The 19,828-nt window shown below is 40.3% G+C and overlaps 3 protein-coding genes, 1 long non-coding RNA gene and 1 pseudogene across 5 annotated transcripts in view; 1 reads left to right on the forward strand and 4 right to left on the reverse strand.

Moving 5' to 3' along the window:
- The window catches only part of LOC113682829 (MFS-type transporter SLC18B1), an 18,823-nt gene extending 13,329 nt beyond the window's left edge, over positions 1-5,494 (forward strand). Inside the window, exons 10-17 of the mRNA XM_089202879.1 lie at positions 463-561; positions 1,189-1,286; positions 1,546-1,641; positions 2,219-2,293; positions 2,415-2,481; positions 2,910-2,936; positions 3,057-3,103; positions 3,466-5,494. Of these exons, the coding sequence (XP_089059005.1) occupies positions 463-561; positions 1,189-1,286; positions 1,546-1,641; positions 2,219-2,293; positions 2,415-2,481; positions 2,910-2,936; positions 3,057-3,089 (495 nt within the window). The 3' untranslated portion in view covers positions 3,090-3,103; positions 3,466-5,494. The remainder of the gene's footprint in view (positions 1-462; positions 562-1,188; positions 1,287-1,545; positions 1,642-2,218; positions 2,294-2,414; positions 2,482-2,909; positions 2,937-3,056; positions 3,104-3,465) is intronic.
- Positions 5,495-5,957: 463 nt separating this feature from the next.
- Positions 5,958-6,938, reverse strand: LOC149047593 (uncharacterized). Its single transcript, XM_089204287.1, has 2 exons — positions 6,606-6,938; positions 5,958-6,296 (listed from the first exon to the last, which is right to left on the reverse strand). The coding sequence occupies exons 1-2, from the start codon at positions 6,936-6,938 to the stop codon at positions 5,958-5,960; spliced, it is 672 nt and encodes a 223-aa protein (XP_089060413.1).
- A 48-nt stretch (positions 6,939-6,986) lies between these two features.
- LOC149047594 (uncharacterized) lies at positions 6,987-8,275 on the reverse strand. Its single transcript, XM_089204288.1, has 2 exons — positions 7,644-8,275; positions 6,987-7,566 (listed from the first exon to the last, which is right to left on the reverse strand). The coding sequence occupies exons 1-2, from the start codon at positions 8,273-8,275 to the stop codon at positions 6,987-6,989; spliced, it is 1,212 nt and encodes a 403-aa protein (XP_089060414.1).
- A 482-nt stretch (positions 8,276-8,757) lies between these two features.
- LOC149047595 (uncharacterized) lies at positions 8,758-11,236 on the reverse strand (annotated as a pseudogene). The gene has a single exon (XR_016185567.1). The product of XR_016185567.1 is annotated as an uncharacterized LOC149047595 (transcript).
- Positions 11,237-11,487: 251 nt separating this feature from the next.
- Positions 11,488-14,254, reverse strand: LOC149047596 (uncharacterized). Its single transcript, XR_016185568.1, has 3 exons — positions 13,978-14,254; positions 12,694-12,790; positions 11,488-12,432 (listed from the first exon to the last, which is right to left on the reverse strand). It is a non-coding gene; the product is annotated as an uncharacterized LOC149047596 (long non-coding RNA).
- Between the last annotated feature and the right edge of the window lie 5,574 nt (positions 14,255-19,828).

Consider the following 19,828-nt stretch of genomic DNA (forward strand, 5'->3'; position numbering starts at 1 on the left):
ACTAAAACTGATTATGACTTGGTCATTGTCGCTTCCCCGCCCTTCAAAGGTTTCTTCATTGTATTTTCAATTCCTCATTAGCTCCGCGTGACATTTTTCTTTCCTCTAATTGGACGTTGTGGCTACTTTGGTTACCATTATGCGACATTTGATCGAAATTAGCTTGTGATCAGGCCCTCACTGTTAGCGCTGCCGGACGTGCATATCTCTGCAAGCGGGAAGATTAGAGACGAGTTGAGACAGGTTTGCTGGGATCTGGCAGACCCCAAATTGACCGCTGGCCGGCTTGCTTCTCTCAAGAACTCAGACTCTTTCGGAGGCTAAGAAACGCTCGTGTTGCAGCGCCTATAATCGAAATACGATTTATTATTCCTTTTGGAAAGTTGAGTTCGCCAAACTTTTAAAGTCTTCTGTCTTCAAAGTTGGGCTTAATGGTCCATTTGGCATATATTCACTTCACAGATGGGTCAAAATCCAGCAAATGTTGGTCTTGCTTTTCTTTGTTGGAGTGCGACTTACGCCCTGTTTGCACCATTGGTCGGATGCATAGGAGATAAAACGGTAAGTTTTCCCTTTGGCATAGCAGAAATTAACTCTGCATCAGGGTCTGGCATTATCATAATTACCAAATCTGCCCTCCAAAAACTTTCATTAACAAGACAAGCGTTTGCCGGTGGGGGAAACTAAGACTTCTTTTTGTGAGGTTTCCTTTTCTCTCATGGTGAATGGTGGGGGACAGGGCGGGGTTTCTAGTGCATTATGACGTGCGTAATGACGTGTTCAACTCAAGTCCGCGAAATTCAACTTGGTGACCGACAGAGTCCATTCTGTTCCAATCAAAAGTGTATTCCCCAGAGGCTAGGGAATGAATTCTAAACATTAAAGAGTGCTGGGGGAAAATAGCGACTTTCGGTGACGTCTTGCTGTGAGGAGTTTTCCCAAACATTTCTGCTTCGACATTTGTAGGACCTCTACAGACAAAACTTACCATTTATACCTCCGATTTACATTTGATTGAATTGTTAACTCGAGGCGTCACCTCAGAGAAAAAAAATCATCCACTCCGAAAGCTGTGTTGTTAAGAACTCATGGTGACAACTCTTTCTCGTGTGATTTGGTATGTAATGTATTAAAAATAAAAGCATGATTTTGATGCAACTACATATTTCTTAAAAAATCTCTTTGCAGAAATGTTATCGAACGATGATGATAGCAGGTTTTACTGTAATTCTCGTTGGACATCTGTTGGTGGGACCTGCTCCATTTCTTACGTTCTTACCAGCAAAGTATGTATACTCGTCATTCTGCATATTATTATGATTATGTTAACTAAAAGTAATAGTAAAAAAAAAACGATCTTCGATATTTTGAGTAATTTGTACACGTTCAAAAAATTCAGAAGTCAGTGAACCTGCAAACATGGATTTGTAGTTGTGATTATCAAGTTTCACGCCTGTCTCCAGAACGATCCAAAACTGAGGTTCAGTCACCTTTGAGAAATGTTATGTTAACGATAAAACTTATTCGATTCCGCTGTTCTTTTAGGACGATTTGGCTGTTGATTTTAGCAGTGTTCCTTTATGGAATTGGGGGTGCACTTGGCTTTGTACCTATCATGCCTGAACTTATTAAAACTTTAAGGTAAGTACCAATGTTTAAGTAAATACAACAACCAATGCAAGGGGGGCACAAAAGGCGTTACTAGTTTAATGGCAATACACAAAGCTATACCTTAGTTTCCCAGGTAAATTCATCCCCGCCATGATAGATGGGAATATGTTCTTTGATATTACATTACAACTTCGAGACCTCTGAAAATGAGAGATAATGAGTTTTCCTTTTCGATATCACTTATCCGTCGGTGTCTGTTTTTTTGAATGATTTTTAGTGGGTGTACTTGGCATTTGAACTGTTAAGTCAGTGTAACCAAGTCCTCTCTCCTTCATCTTTGTCTGTGAGCTTTCTAATTACTTTTAACTAGTACAGCAACTCCAGATCGATAACTCGCACCTTAAAAAAAAGAGTCGTTTCTTTTTTCTCTAAAGTAAAGTCGCAGTAAATAAATGGCGGATTTTCAGTGGTATTGGTTTGGGTTTGAGTAAGCGCGAAGTTGGAATTGGCAAGTGTTGAGTTATAGGAAGTCAACTTTATTAATTTATTGACTTTTTTATTACAATCTTATGTTTGTACTTGCTTCTTGCTTCTTTTCCTCTTACAGGGCAGATGGTATGTCCAATGATTCCTCCGCAAACGTCCTTGTATCAAGTATTCACAATTCTATGTACTATTTAGGGTATGTGCAATTTTTTTACAGACTCTTTCTCTCTTTTGTTTCACTCGCTAAGGCCACAACGATTTGAAGAAGGGCCGACGCTATCATGGATTATAAATGTTTTTCAATTCCTTCTTTCCAGGTCAATGATTGGGCCTGTTCTGGCTGGAGTATTATATGACCAATTTGGATATGAGTGGTCCACGAGTGTAAGCGCTGTCTTCATCATTCGAGGCATTTGATCCACGCTACGAGACTTGATATTATAAAGAGTTTTGGGGATGTCAGTATTTATCGCGCCCGGGGTGGGGGGGGGGGGGTTGATTTCGGCGGGGATCACATGGTCTTCACTGAAGAGGAAACAGATAGGGGATCAGTCGTTGCCAAAAGACGATAAAAGAGGGACTATGAAAAATTAACTAGCAATGAACTACTAATGAAGAGGAGGTGGGTGGAGGGGGGGAGGGTTCAATAGGAGTATTTCAGACTTAGGTAGATTTTAACACAACACAACCAAAATACCCCCTTCCCCTCCCCCTTCCCCTCCCCCTTCCTCGTTGGTAAATTATGACCGGTGTCTTAACAGGAACAACCATTCACATAACAAGTATTTCTTCTCGGTTTCCTACTTTTGCAGGTAGCAGGTTTCATCTGCTTTTTTCAAGTGAGTGCACAAACAATTTTGCTTCCAAATGATCTTTCTCTGAAGTAATTTTTCCCCTTTTTTCCTTTAGGCTTTGTTGTTTGTTTGTTGGAATATTTCTATTGTATTTGTTTTTTTCAGCTCCTGCTGATTTGTTTATTCACGTTTTTTTAAAAGATCTCTTTAAGGTTAGTAAATAGTTCGATAACGTTAATATCAGCTGTTTCTGTAAAAGCACCTTACAAGTAGCTACTATACAACCTCTTTTCTGAAATAATCAGCAAGGTATGTAACTGAAGTTCACAATATTCTTTCTTATATTGAGCCTTTTTGACTTGACTTTCACGTATGAAGACAGTGAAGTTAAGTGAAGCTGAATTAACGGTTTCAACGACGAAAAGTAATCAACCGATCAGTCTTTTAAGAAACTGACCTAAATCATTCCACTGAAAATAATTCATCGGTTGACTGATGACTTCCGCTTGTGTTGTCGAAACCGAACGATTCAACTTTACGATTGTACGATGCTTTTTTCTTTTCTTAATCTTAGGGAAAATACTGACTCAGGGAGGATACCTCTCGTAGTTAACTATGTGCAGGAGGATAACAATTGATTGAAATGTCGACAAGCGCTGAAAACGTTGCATTAATATGAAGCAAGGAGGGAGGACTTTATGTTTATTGTATGACGTCACATAGCAACACAGACACAGGGCAATATGATACTCGTTTCGCTAAGTTTTATAAACCTAGTGTGAGGCCAGTGTAGTGTGTCTTCCTATATTTGGATAATTACCTTAACTATTAGATAATCTGTATTTTACTGGTTAGCACAAACATGACCACAATCACATGGTTATCCTTAAATATCATTTTATGTTATTAAGTTCATTGTATTCTAATAAAGCAGTTGTGTAGCGCACTTGGTCTGATTCACGCATTATGGTAGTATATCGAACCCTTATACACAACAGACAGCAATAGTAGCTTACAAAGACAAGGCCATTACAAGCCTCTGGTGGGTTATTATTGACTGATTTTCCGTGAGTGTACAATCTTTGTCGTATAAAGTCTGTGAGTTTGACTGTTATTGTCCTGTGAAAGTGTTTATTTGTAATTTCACTGAATACAGTTCGAGGCGAATGCGGCTGACCATTATATTTACTTCCGTACTTGTCAAAACCAAACAAAATGTACGCCGTTTTTTCTGTACCAACCATTCACGGAGTAATTAAATAGATTCAGAACTGCTTCACAAACAGAGGGTGATATTCAATGCATTCAGTCAAGGCTAGTGCATCCTGAAAATACTGATTACCCAGTATCCACTGTTTTGTATTTTTGAGACAGTTTTTTCTGTATCTCCTACTTATTTTTCATATCCCTAAATTGTTTTTTCTCCAATGATATTTTTTTTCTCTGCTGGCTCCATTGCTTTATAGTATTGTTTTTTTTTTCCATGTCTAATCATCAATTTTTTTCTTTCCTTTCTGTCAAATACTTTTCATGAACATGTAGCAAACAGTATTCTGTATTGTCCTACAGTACTATATTTCTCTAGTATTTTTCTAATGGCATCAACAAGTGAAGCCATTCCATTTATGTTTTTAGTGTACTGAATTGAGGACGTGTCTCTTTCATGATAAAGCAAGGGGGAATACATATATTTTGATCTTTTTGTGGGTTTAGAGGTAGAACTGATGCAGTACGAAGAAAATTACATTAAAAACCTTGTGCATTCACTATTATGTATTACTTCATTCTCAAGAATTGACTTGCTTTGAAGTGAATCAGTTAAAAAGTTCTTCATTCTTAAACAAATTATCCAAATTTCCTTCAGTTTCACAAACATCCACAGTTCTTGGAAGATTAACTGGTGATTGCTGGTTGTGTTCTAAACTTGATTTACAACACATCTTTTTGTCTTTGTCAACAATGGCAGGTAAGGATGAGTTGTAATTCCAGTAATTACATGACTTCACTTTAGGGTAACAAAGAGAGTAGAGAGCTACAGCACAACTTAGATTGAAGTATATGGTTTCATTCAGACTGTTTTGAGAAACAATTCTATTTTGAATATTCTCAATTTCTATTCCTCTAACTTCAAATATATCATTGTTATGTATACTCTGAAAATAATGCACTAAACTATCAGGAGACAGTACGTCGAGAAGAACACATGTACCTTGAGGCTGCCGTCTACCATACAAATCTCTTACATGAGAATCAAATATTTTGAACCCCATATTACTATTACAGTAATACACCCTACTGTTACTATGAAATTGGTGTGGCTTTCAAACATGAGCGATTCAAAGGCTCTTTGTAAAGATGTACAGTACTGATATCCCTCTATGGCAATTTCTTGGTGAACAGTATCAGAGTAGCTTTCACTGTATTTGTCGTTGCCGGACGACTATTGGACTCGGCTGATTCGTTTTTTTTTTTTAACAACATTATTCGCTCACGTTACTCCAAACTCCTCAACTCACCTTTTTTTTTATCTCACACATGAGCACGTGGTCCATGGCAACAAGCCGACCTGTCAATTTACATAGCAACAAAAAAAATAAACAAATAAATGAATAAACGTACAGGAAGCGGGAGGGACATCCCCGCCCCTAGTCGAGACACAACGTTCGTCGAGACGATTAACAGTTCTACACTTCCGCTTCCTCTAATAAACAAAGTTTAACAATCGGTCTCTTACAATCGCCGTGCTAAGTACGCACTATAACTGCTCCAACTAACCCATCCCACCCAGGATGAGTAGACACGATTCTGCCCAACGGCCATACACCTCGCGGCTGATTGGGCTCTGCAACTAGGACAACATCTCCCTCTTTGAGGTTCTGTTTCTTCTCTTTCCACTTCTTTCTCTCTGTCAGGCTAGGAAGGTATTCCTTGGTAAAACGTCTCCAAAAGAAATTAGCTAGGGCTTAGCACACCGTCGCCACATCTTTGTCGAACTGATCTCACTATCACTAACTTCAGCATCTTCATAACTCGGATTCGCCCGCAACAGCAAGAAACGATTTGGGGTTAACGCTTTAATGTCCCCTGCATCATTGGACACATACTTAGTATTCCTTCTGCTTCGACTAGCGCAGTTCTCAGCACTCCTTTGGAAACCGTCCTGTGTGCCAGAATTGCCTTCAGTGTCTTCTTTGTGCACTGTACTAGTCTCTCCCACGCTCCTCCAAAGTGCAGGGCGCTTGATGGCTGAAACTTCCACTCAATTTCCTTGGGCGCACAGAAGTTTTGTATCCTTTCTTCATCCAATAATTTAATGCATTTCCGCAACTCGTTATTTGCACCAACAAAGTTTGTTCCATTATCACTGTGAATGTTCTGCGGTCGTCCACGTCCCGCAATGAATCTCTTCAATGCCATAATGAAATGATCTGTTGAAAGATCTTCCACAAGTTTGAGGTGGCACGCTATAGTACTCATGCAAATGAACAAACAACCATACAATTTAATCTCATTGCGTCTTTTCCTAACTAACATAGGCCCAAAAAAGTCAACTCCAGTGTTCCTGAACACCATTCCTGGCTCAAGTCTGCACTCTGGTAGACTTCCAATTCGCTACTCTTGAGGTTTTACTGTCTGGCGAAAACAGTAGTTACACTTGAACTTCACGTTCCGCACCGTCTGACGACCATGGATGATCCAATACTACTGCATTACTTGATTATGCAAGTGTTCAGTTGGCGGGTGGTGGTAGATCTGATGTATTTCCTCCACGATCAGCTGTGCAAGCTCATGGCGTGAGTCAATTATTTTGGGATGTCGTGTCTTGTATGGTAGGCATTGTGCTCTCTGCAGTCTTCCACCAACAACTAAGAATCCATCTTCTCTGTGGATCTCCTTGCCCATCTCTAAACACTGTATCTCTTGGCTGAATGACTCAAATTGCGCCCTCTTCACTAGATAATTCTGAGCAGCTCTCAGTTCACTCGGCGTAAGTGCTCCCAGTAGACGCGCTTCCTTCTTAATTCTTGCATTGTTCGCGAATCGCATCACATAAGCGGTAACTCTTCTTAGTTTGGTCAGAGAAGAATACTTCTTCTATCCCAACAGGACCTCATTTTCCTGTGATGCTCCAACCCATCTTCCCTTCTTCTTTTCACTCACTTCATCTTTCTCGGAAGGTGCTTCGACTTTATTCTCCGGCCACAGTTCTGCTGATTCATACAGAAACTTGGCTCCACTATTGTAGCGAAAGCCCTTGCAAAGTTCTGTAGGACCTAGTCCACGGGAGATGTCATCTGCAGGATTAGCCTCTGTCGGCACATATCTCCAACTCACTGTGCCCGCCCCCAGTGAGGTCTCCAGATTGCTCATAATTGTGTGAATCTCAGACACCCGATTGCCGACGAATGCTTTATAAGTGGAACTTATCTGACGGATCCAATGCAAGACTGTGGTGGAGTCACTCCAGAAGATTATCTTCTCTATCTTTGCAGTCATTTCTTTCACTAGTGTTTCAGCTAATTGCACAGCTACTAGAGCTCCCATGAGCTCCAGCCAGCAGATAGAAAGTAACTTTAAAGGGGAAACACGGCCTTTTCCCGCAATAAGACTACACTCTACTGTGTCATCCGTAAATGCACGTCTTAGGTACGTACACGCGCCATAGGCATCCTGGCTGGCGTCACAAAATACATGAAGTGCTGTTTCTCGGATAGGTTTCTGTTCTTGAAATAAAGTTCTTGGAATTCTCACTTCCTCAAGCTTCTCTGCTTCCCTGTTTCCCTGTGCCATTCACGCCACTCTTGAAGATCAGCTTCTTTCAACTCATCATCCCACCCGTACTTTATAAGATTCAGACTCTGTAGGATGATCTTACTTCTGATTGTGAATGAGAGGAGGAGTCCTCGTGAATCCCAAACAGAGAATACTTGGCTCAAGATCTTCCTCTTTGTCGTACCCGGATCACCCTTCAGTCCGGTAAACCGGAGCATATCCTCCTGGGCATCCCAAATGACGCCCAAAGTTCTGTCCGTTGGCAACTTGTCTTCACTCAGCTCGAGGAATCGTGGAAATCTATCTTGCTGCGGGATTGTCGCCAAGACGTCTGGGTCCTTTGTCAGCCACTTATGTAGGTGTAAACCTCCACGGCGCAACAACACGGTCATCTGCTTCCGCATTTCAATTGCTTCCTCACAAGAATCCGTTGATGATAGGCCATCATCCATGTAAAAGCACTTGTAGACTGCTTTCACACCAAGAGGTAAATCTTCCCCATTCTCATCATCATTTCGCCTCATAGTATAGTTCGCTCTGGATGGTGCAGACATTTCTCCAAACACTGTCCTCTCAAACTGATGGTACATTTCTTTCACATCAGCAGCCATTGCAATGCTTCCTTAGCAAAACCTAAGGAAGACTCCAAACAGAGAGGAGAGAAGATCTGGCCCTGTCTAGATCTTATCGTTCAAAATTTGTCCCATGAATTTTGCTTATGCATCGTATACTCTTCTGAGACGACCAGGTTTCTTTGGGTTAATGACAAATCTGTGTGGTAAGTACCAAGTCACTTTACTATCGCACTGTACTTCCTCTTCACCCAGTTTCTTCACATAGCCTTTCTCAAAGTCATCCTGGATTGACTTTGCATATCTCTCTCTGACCTCGGGGCAACCCTCAAACTGGGCAGGCCTGACACATACGCATCTTCACTCGCATTCTTAAAGGTCGTCTTTTCCATTAGTGACAATGCTCGCTTGTCCTCAATTGAACGGGTTGGATCTGCCAGCTTCACCACACCTAACGTCTCTATCTCTGACTGAGCCACGACCAGCTGCTTCAGCTCCTCATCTTCAACTGAACTTCTTTCTTACACCTTGAACCCATTGTACGGAGATGGTACTCTTCGCTCACCAGGTAACCAGTTATTCACCGCCCATCCAAGTAGGGTCTCAACTGCATAAGGTACTCTGTCAACTTCCGGTTGACCAGAGGGTTTCACAACTTGCTTTGGTAGAATCAAGTCAGAGTTGTTAGTTCCAGTTATAGGTTGCACTGGACCTGTGTCGGTGTCATGTAAGTCCAAGTTCTTCAGGTGCTGATACTCTTTCTTGATTGTTGACCACTTCAACTTCTGATCCGGACCATTCAGGCTAGGAATTGTTTTCACATCTCGCAAGGAGTACTGGACTTCCTCTCTTCCGACTCGTGCGACACGACATCTCTTGATGTGGTGGGAAGAAAACACCTTCCGCACATTTACTCCTTGAATTTCGAGATCTACATCTTTGCCTTGAAGTCCAAGTGAGAGCGCTAAACCTTCATCTATAAGTGTTGTGTTACAGCCTTAGTCACGCAAGACCATCACTTGTTGTTTTCCTTCTTCTCCGAAGACAACTATAGGAAGTACTTCAACCAAGGCACGACCACCAGGTTCACAGCCTACGTACGCTGATTGGCGATACCCCTCGTGGGGCTCCAAAGGCTGACGTGGTGACGAGTCTTCACCTTCCAAGGAGACTTGTGCTGGATCTCTCTCAACATCTGGCACTCGTTCTAATTCACGTTTCGCTTTTGCCCGTTCAATAAGTTTCAAGTCGACTTCATGTACGAGTGTATGATGACGCATGTCACAGTTCTCAACTTTGCATCGATTCCTACTACGGCATTTACTCAGACGATGACCAGGTAATAGACAACATAAGCATAGTTTGTGTTCTTCAACAACTTTCACCTTTTCGCTAGTCAACACTCCCTTAAAACTTTTGCACTCCTACAAAGTGTGATTAGTGGACTGGTGAATTGGGCACCTTTTTGTTCCATAACTGGTGCGTTCAGATTCTCCTGTAGCTCCTACAAACAGCCCAGATTGTGATTTGTCAGCTAACTTACGTTTATCAACTTTAGATGTATCTGAACGCTTCCACTCTCTCTTCTCTGGCATCCACCACTGCTTGGACTCAATGATTTTTGCCTCTTTTTCCAGCCAATTGGCAAATGAATCCCAGGTTGACAACTTTGGTTTTCCTTCAACAAACTCCGCCCATCTACCGCAAAGGCGTGCAGGAAATTTAGCAACAGTTGCTTCAGGGACTTGCGAGTGAAGCTCATGAAGGAAGTCGTGCTCCTTGAAAATACCTATAAGCCCAGAAACTATTTCTTGATACTGTCTGATCTGCGTACTATTTTCTTTCACTAAGGTCGGAAATTGATCTATGCGCTTCTTTCCAGCTAACAAAACTGTGTCTACACGGCCAAAACGCTCCTCAAGCGCAGTCCATGCCTCCTCGTATTTGTTTGAACCTGGCATGAATTTCGCTAGACATGATTTTGCACTTCCATCTACAGAATCTAGCAGAAATTTAAGCTTCTCTGTTGCATCGTAAACTTCCCTTTTATCTACTTCAACATTAAACGCTGCTTTGAATTTTGAGTACTCTAGTGGATTTCCATTAAATTTCTGCACATTTGGTTTAACGATTTTCACAAAGGCTGGCAGGATTTTCTCAAACAACTGATCTGTCTTCGACGTCTGCACGCTTGGGTTTCCCGTGACAGAGGTTTTCAACTCAGCTTGACCTTTAGCAATAGATGACTCACATGTATCCTTTTAACAGGGTTGACTAGAAACCTCTGTTACGGCCTCTGGTTTAGTGGATTTAATTTCAGGTTTTTCAATAACAGTGTTTTCCCAGGTCTAAGCGCGAGACCCGATCGTTCACACCGTCTAAAGGTAATTCATTCAACTCTTCATCAATATCGCCTTTATTCGACATACCTTCTTCCTGGGCGATGGCATCTTCGAACTCATATTCCAATCTTGATTCTTCAGCTTTCTTTTGAAGTTCCAAAAGCTTTGCACGCTGCTGTTGTTCGGCTCGCAGACATTCGATCTCATTTGCGAACGATTGCTCGGCTATTTTTAGTTCAAGGGCTAACTTCTCGGCTTGCAATTTCTTTCTTAAAACGGAACGTTTACTTGAAGTAGTAGACTCACTTGGCGTAAACAGTGATGGTGTTTTGTGTTCTCCTCTGTTCGAGGCACCCATCTCAGCGCGACTCGAATTACTGTTCACAATATTAAACCGCACAGTTCGGTAATAATATTACACGCAGCTACATGAACACGGGTGACTTACAGCTTGACTCGGCGATTTTTCGCTTGATTTCGCTCAACATCCTGCAATTCTGACTGCATTAAATGTGCCCGTCTGGCTAATTGTGACAAACTTGAATAAAGCTGATTTCCAATATTCATTATTTGTATAAGATCATTTGCTGAGCTGATCCCTTGTGTGTCATTGTAAATCAAAGAACACAGACTCGTCGCAACACATTGTTGTCCTGCATTCTGTCCCAAAACTAACTCTTAACCTTGACTGTATGGAGCTACTATTGTTTTGTTAGGGTCAACATATGTTGGAGGGCCACGATTTTTTTTCTGTCTCTACTGAATTTATAGTTTCAATAATTTGCAACACTAGCCTCATCCTTGCAAGAACACATCAGTTTTAATCATCGACTGGCACGATATTTGACCTTTCATATACATTGAAGAATTCTTTCACGACAGTTCAACTTAAATGTCTTTTTATTTAATAGTTTCTTAGTGTTAACATAACAGTATAATGTAAATGACATAGGGATACACGGGAAAACACGTGCATAGACAAACTTTCTAACCTTTCTGCTCTTGATCCTTAACCTTTTCAAACTTCGTATTGGTATTCTACTTGGTTCACGATCAGGCCTACATACACGATGAGATTTGCGTCTATGCTTCTCTTGATTAACATTAGATAGCTTAGTTGATATAGCATGTTTCTCGATGAAAGGTTCACTCATAAATGTTCGCTTATAAAGAGTTATCTCATAAGGTTCACGAGCCGATCCGTTCCGAAAACGCTCGACATATTTTAGTGTGGGTCTACCGCGAACGATGTGAGCATATTTTGTATGCGTTTTGAGTGTCTCATGCAGTGTCTGTGCTGATTTTGCGCCGCGAAAGCTTCTCTTCGTCCGCCATTACCCATCCTGTGTGCTCATCAGTCAAAACGTCGCGCATGCGTCAGAATCGAAAGTTTGCGCATGCATGATGAGGACTTGACTACGATTTGCTACCGAACGAAAAAAAAACGAAGCCGGAATTTCAACTCCGGCGTTTCCCTTGGAAAGCCCGATTAATTAATTTTAAACTCCACGTAGGTTCCCCAATCCCAATATATGCGTTTTCAAAAGCAATGTTATTACGCATGTGTCATGACACTCTATGTGATTCTACACAAAGCGCTAAGCCCAATAACAGAAAACAATAGAGTAGGTAAATCGAAAGTGTCACTACTGTATCTATACATTTTCTAAGGTGCTGACAAGGAGAATTTGTTTAATAACCAAGAGCTTTTACAGTTGATGATCATTTCCTTGACTCTTGATTCAGGGGTGCTATTAGGGTCCAAAAGTTTAATTTCAACTGTATGAGAGGGAAACAATTTCAAAAAACAAATCACATACCTGATTTTTGAGGGAAGAGAATCCTCATTAGAATCTAACAGGGATGTAAGATTAATTTAGAAATAAGGCCAGGACATCATTATGATGTTGTACGTATAATTATGTGAATCTTTTTACACCATGTTCCTGTAATTATGCAAATTGCATTGGGAATTGACAAGGACACTGTACAGCACAACTACCTAGCTTACATGTACAATGAAACCATTAAAACTAATACAGAGGTATAACAATTTGCGCAGAGTCTCAACATCTGTTCCTTTTGAAACTGTTGGTGTTCACCCGAAAACATTACCTGATTCAATAATGTTTTTTCCTTTCTTCTTCTTCTTCTGATTTTCTTTTGGTTTTTGTTTCTGGGCAATGTCATCATCTTAAATACTTGATAAACCCTGCCCAGCAAATAAACAATAATATATTTGCACAAATGTGAGATTATTATGTTTCTTTGGACCTAATAATAACAACAAAGACCAAACAGAATTGGATAACATCAAGTGGAGTGTTGTCCCTTGCAGCACAACTTTCTCATGAAACATTTTCTTCCACCTCAGATAATCAAAAGAAGACACCAGGCTTGTGGAAAAAATAGTCAGGGTTAGGTGAAGTCTCCAAGTTTCTTTTTTCAATCACTTTCAAGTTAATCAACAATTTCATTTTACCTTTAGTTGAAATAAATGAAAATTAACCAGTACTTGTCAAAATCATGAAATAAGCATTAGTATATATACTGCAACTGCTCTGCAGAATTAATAAGCTGCAGTTTGAGCAAATTTGCAGGGAATGCTTTTGTCCAAGATATTATAAACTTGAGTGAAATTTAGGTGGCAGGGTATCACATCATGCTGTTTAACCCTTAAACTCCCAGATGTGACTAACATGTAACTTCTCCCTAGACTATCCATACAATGTCCAACAAAATGGTTATGAAAAATGTTTTTACCCTGATCTAAGAAAAAATTCCTACAAAAATGTACAAGGAAATGTGTAGCAACAAGAAGGGAGAATTAGCAAACAGATCTTAGAAGTTAAACGGTGAATACAAAATTGCTCCATTTTACAACCCTGTTTAGGATTAAAGAAAAAGGTAAAACATTGTAAATTATCAGCCTCACTCAGCTACCCTGACATACTCTGACAGACCAATGAAAATCATACCTACAAAGTTAGTTAGCAAACAGTACCACACCATTTCTCACATTCCAGTACAGAAAGATACCTTGGGTTAGATACATGTAGTGGAATGAAACTCTTGGTTAAAACATGTTGTAAAATTACCTACCATGTGCAAAATTAAAGATTCATGAGAAAGGGAATTTTACCATGTGTCCCCCTCACCACCCCCCGGGAGAAGATAGATGGGAATGTGAATTCCACCCGGGTCTATAGACACACATCATGACCGATTCAGTCAGGCAGGGCTGTGATATGGGAAGATCTTTTCTCCGTCGCCTCTGAAGTCGAATTCCCTGAAACCACAAATAACTAACTCTCTCTCTCTCTCTCTCTCTCTCTCTCTCTCTCTCTCTCTCTCTCTCTCTCTCTCTCTCTCTCAAATGCTACAGTATCCATTACTTACCTTGGTTTTTGTTCGGCGCTTTCCAACATCTTGTTTCGTTAATGACTTCGCAGTAGTATCTTTGCCGCGCTTATTTTCTACTTTCGAAGCCCCTTGCTTCGCTGTCTTTCCAGTAGGGCTGAAGAACGATCGAATATCTTGTAGAAAAATATGTAATTATAATTGAAACACCGGTTACAAGACTATCACTGGGAACGAAAACGACTCACAAACCATTTTAGTATAGTGATGTGTTCACATCACTCTCCGACATTTCGCGCCATCTTTGAAAATCTCCTGTACTTCAGTCAGCGGTCACCAAAGTAGCTAGCTTCCAGACTCCTGCTATTTCTCTTCCGCTAATTTTCCGAGAAAGACAAAGGTCATAAGATAACCGTAATCTAATTCGAGTTCGCGGAACCAAATCGAGTTCCTCGTATGGAAGGAGCTGTCAGACGAGGGAGGTTGAATCACATGCAGTTGCCCCAACAGATTCCTTTGAAAATGGCAAATAGATCCGCGGAGGACACTTCTCAGGAGTACGTACTCTGTTGTTGATGTCGAAATTTTCATGAATGCGCTGTAGATTCATGCAAGCTTGTTCTGAGATTTGGTTTCTTGTGGTTTATTTCGTTGCATTGTCGTCTCCTCGAGGTATATTGATTGATTGAAAAATATCCAAATTCGCAGCATGAAATTTGCCAAAAGTTTTATTTGCTGTTATTCAAAAACAATTTTATGTCATATAAATTGACCCTATAGAAAAAAAACAACAACTACGTATAAAAGTTCGACTGATTGGACATGGATGGAATAAATGTGGTCGTGATTAGTGCGCATTTTCCACAACTTAAAATCACACTGCTTTCTAAATTGCATTTGCTTGAGTGGTAGCAGATGATGGAGTTTATGCGCAGAATAGGATACAACTGAGTCAAAGAGTTAACGTTTGTAACACTGTTCTTTGCGCCTGTATTTAAAAGATTTGATGTCGTACAATGCATTTAGTCTCTATTGTAAAACCAGAATAGACTATATCTCCGGAATGTTTAAGGGCTTACTGTGATTTGATAAATGAAACGAGACGAACTGAAAATATGAACATCTCCGTGGTGTTTCTCGCTGAATCTTCACTCCGTTCGCGATGAGATCAAATCCTCTTCTGTATTTAGAGGAAGGACTGTGCCATTTAGCCATATAATGTAAATCTCTAATTAAATACACATTCTGTGAGGCTGCAGCTGTGCAATTTACAAAGTGTCGAGCATCGATGTTCTCAGTCGATGAATAATTCGATTGCGTGACATGACGCCTTCCCTGAAAAAATATCGCGTGACTAAAGTTGTTTCGCAGCATGTTTCTGATTGAAAAACAAGAAAAATTTTAAAAAAAGTTTTCGTTGAGGTTTCAGCAATAATAATGGTTTTTGTGTTATCATTTGTGTGATTTGTGGACTGAACTGTCCTATTCATCCTTGAGGGGCCAGGACATTGGGATTTTTTAGTATTTTTTATATCGGTTTTTGTGCCAAAAAAATTCGGTTTTTGGGATTCGGTGTTCATTGCGGTTTGCGGAGTTTCTGTCTTTTAGCATTTGGTTCCGATTTTCGTCAAAAATAATTGTCTCGTGAGCTTCGGATTTGATCTACAACGTGGGTTTCGGATTTTTCTATTTGGATTCCAGTATCTCTTCGATCCTGAAAAGCAGCCATTATGCGCCTCCACTGATCTCCAATAGCCGCGAAACCTCTGTATGCTCCACTTGTCAACACTGCATGGGATCGATTAGGGTTTTGAGAACTGGGATGTGAACAGTTATAGGTTTTGACGGTTTTGCACGCGGTTTTCGGTTTTGATCGAATTTTTTTGCAGTTTTGATACTTTTGCTTGAATTTATTTTAGCAAATTGCAGCTGAGTTGATTAAATCAGTTGCCATGGGGCAGAATTAGTTTATGAAAAAAATTCAATACAGATAAATGGAATTTAACATAGTTAACGACTAGGAGCAAATATGGTCGGTAGCATTTCAAGTATTCGGTTTGTGTCTGAGCTAGCTGTTAGCGTCTGTGCAGCATTTGTTGCATTCTACAGAGTTAAATACAGCAGTGCTGTGGTTATTAGGGCCCTGGGGCCGTCCTTGTTCAGCGATATACCCTATCAGTGCATGCATTATTCCACCATGTGCCTGTGTTAAGTTCGCTGTTTATAGCGTGGCATTGTTTTTCTTGAGGGTAGCGGTTCTTGGCATTTCCTTCTCCCCAACCCTAACTTCCAGGTTTATTTCTATTTATTTGTTTTATTTATTTATTCATTCATTTATTTATTTATGTTTTCCTCCACTGAGCCATCTGTCTCTAGTGTGATGGGTGCTCAGAGGGGGCTTGGAACAAGATTGGGTAGGCCAGTCAGGTGTTCCAGTGCCATGAGGTGTGGTTGTAGCTCCTGGGCTCCTTGGGCACCTAGCCTCCATAAGGGAGTGAACTTGATATTGAGTTATTTATTTATTTATGTATTTATTTGGAATATTTATACAGGCTGGCTCAGTTTGGCTTTAAAGTGGGTTTAAACATGGGCCTCTATAAATGATAACAAGGCCAGATGACCACACTGGGAGCCACATTCTTTACTCTTTGTTGAAGTCTGTGAGTTCTTTTACTCTTTAACTCCCAAGATCTGATTATTATTTAATTCCCCCCTCTGTAACTGCTGCACATTTGCATATTCATCAGTTATAAAAACTTTTCTGTTAGATCAAGAAAACATCCTCTACCAGAGAAGTTGAGTATTCTCATCACCTGTTTGCTGGATAATGTGTGGATATTACAGGGAGAAGTTACCTGTTAATCATTTCTGGGAGTTAAAGGGTTAATGTCCCCTGCTTATAACCAGCACAGAGAAGATGTAGGAGAGTATGGGGCCTATGGTTTATCATCCTTAGCTGAGAAGACCAAAACATCTAACCATTTTCAGATGTTACAGCAAAGGCAGCACATTCTCCCTAGTTATTTTAAGACCCCAAGTGTTGTTGTGGTCTGGGGCTTCAACTCTCAACTACCTGCACAGCAAGAACACCTTTGCGATGTAGAAAGAAATGACACAAGCACATCCAAACCGGTTGCTAGACAATCTAATCTCCTTAATCACTTTCCCTACATCTAGGCAGTCCGAAGGTCTGCAAAACTCTAGAACAAAGATTTACCTTTCAGATCGGCACTTTTCATCCTCACAGTATCAACAAACGCTTTTCATTCAGCTAATTTATTCTTGTTTTCTCATCACCATATTCCCACGAATAGCGAAGCTCCATTTTCTTCATTTAAATACACACACAACTCACAACTCCTTCAACCACTGTGATGAGGGGCTAACTCTCGAAACTCAGTTAATTATACAAAATTACATTGCTATACTCTCCCCCTGATGCAGCACCACAGTTTCTTTAGAAACTTACCCCCTTTACCCGCCCGCACAGCAGTCCAGCACTCAACATGAGTAGCAGGAAAAAAAAGATTCCTCTGTTTTAATTAGTAAAATATATGTGACTGAGTGTCATCACGGTTTAATACAGGTCACCAACAAAAGGCAAGAAAGCAACATTTCATTAATAACATAATTCATCATTTAATTTATGTCGAGTTTATGTAAATAATGTATCAAATAACATCAACAAAATGATGGTACAGCATAAAAACAGAACAATAGATTAGAATTCTAACAATTAACCTCTTAGTAATTAACCATCAAATGATTTTTCTTGTGTAATTTTCTTGTGTAATATTTGTCAGATACAAACAGTCCTATAGAAGAATTATAATCTGCAATTCGTTAAGGACATCTGAACTCTAAATACTAACGTTGATTTGGAGACAAATATCGAATAAATTTTACTTCTGAGACAATTCGTCTTTTTATTCGTGTGATTCCTCCCTAAGTGACCGTTCCATACAACCCGAACAGGCTGATGCGACTCAGTCAAGGATGACCACAACCGCTTAATAGAGACCACCGCTGAAAAGCGGTGAAAATGACAATGTATAAGAGGAAAAAAATTCGGGAAATATACAACCGACCGCTTAATACAGGTTCGACTATAAATTCCGAATTAGCCAATCAGCCCACGCGGAGAGCTCTATTCACCTGTATGGCATATACTAAAAAACCGCCGTAAGGTGGGTAGATGGAGTAGAGCTATGAAGCACGAAGAGAAAATCTAAGAAGACGAAAGAAGCCTAAGTCCAGCAATTACTCAGGGAAATTCTTATCTTTACCTTCTGAAATCGCAGCTCCAAGATTGTTGAGAACCCCACCTGTGATGCTACCGTTGAAAACACGTAGCTATTCACACTCTCAGTCTCAGCCCGGAGGGAGGAAAAACGGAATCTTGACCCACTCCTCCCTCCCCATGGCCCTTTTTCGAAAATGATTGTAATACATACTATCGTCTGCAGCGAATTCCTGCTAAAACATCGACGTTGTCGCTGTTTTTTAGATCTGGGGTGAAGTCAAAATGTCACGGCCTACTGACTTTTTCGGATCCGGTTTCACCGCGGATTTGGACCCCCCGGTCCAAATCCGCTTGCGAATATGGACCCCCTTCGCAGATTTGGACCCCTACCAAGCTTTCCTTTTAAACATCGTTTGTATCATATTTGGTAACTAATTTTGTTCGCAAGTTTTTTGTCGATGTTCTTTTCAATCACAACATTCCTCAATAAAGGTAAAAAAAAAACCCAGCCATTTCGTTCCAATTCTGCCGCACTTATTACAGCGAGTCGTACGGTATACGCAAGAATTAGATATGAACAAACTACTGCATTCGAACGATTGAAATTTTTACAATAAATCTTTAATTTGCTTCTTCTGATGCGAATCAACATTGCTACGATACGTTATAACAATAGTGGAGACTATTGCATCTAGTCATAAAAATAACTCAGTCTGATTTTCTAAAATAATAACATTGAACAGTTTCTGAACCAGAAAAAAGAAACTACAACTACTACTACAAATCGTTCGTAAAGCCTCTGATAAGTAAAAATGTTTCTATTCTGAACTACTGGAACTCTCAGCTTATGTTCGACTATCGCAGAGAAGGTTCAAAAACAACCTTTCTCCAAACCTTAAACTAAATTCTTGCCCATTTTCCCTTGGTCAAAAGAAACATTCGACAGGTCATTTCCAGCCACCAGTTCGTATGCATTAAAGATACGCATGTTTTGAATTAAAAACACACTTTAGTACGCACTGGAACGTAAAGTATCATCCATTTATATTAAACCGCTAAGGAGAACGTTTTCACTTAGTTTTGTTTGGGAAGTCCAAATCCGTTAGGACACCGGTACAAGGTCTTTAAAGGGGGAAGGAAATTTATCCTTGCTCACCTTCACTTCGGTGAATATCTCGCGTTTAGCTTCATTAAGCATCTCAGGTTGAACATAACAGGAATGCATAGCGACAACGGTCTCCCTATGCCCGTCTCTCCCAGCTTGATTCTTACTTCCAGGATTTTTCCACGACTTGTTTTTCCGGTTTTCCTTACTCCTCTAAAACCAGCACTCTAAATTCGAGTTGCAAATACCACCTTCTAAAATTGTTTTTATTTCACATCTTGCATGTCACCCAGTCGAGGGTCTCCATGGGGTTAACCGTTAGCCGTAAACCGGTCAAAAAACTAGCTGTTAGGCGTAAATATTGACAACTTTGAACTCTTGGTTGTAGAAAAAAATTAACCTTAAAAATATTTCCTCCCTACAATGTGTTATTTTGTGTTATTCTCGGTTAGCCGCAGCAGAAAAATGGCTACAATTTGAACCGTTAGCCGTAAAAAGTTCTCCTCGGTCGGCCCTCCTCAGTTTTAACCCTTTAACTCCCA

The sequence above is a fragment of the Pocillopora damicornis genome, chromosome 4, assembly GCF_964200805.1.
Source record: "Pocillopora damicornis chromosome 4, jaPocDami1.2, whole genome shotgun sequence".
NCBI classification, from domain to species: Eukaryota; Metazoa; Cnidaria; class Anthozoa; order Scleractinia; family Pocilloporidae; genus Pocillopora; species Pocillopora damicornis.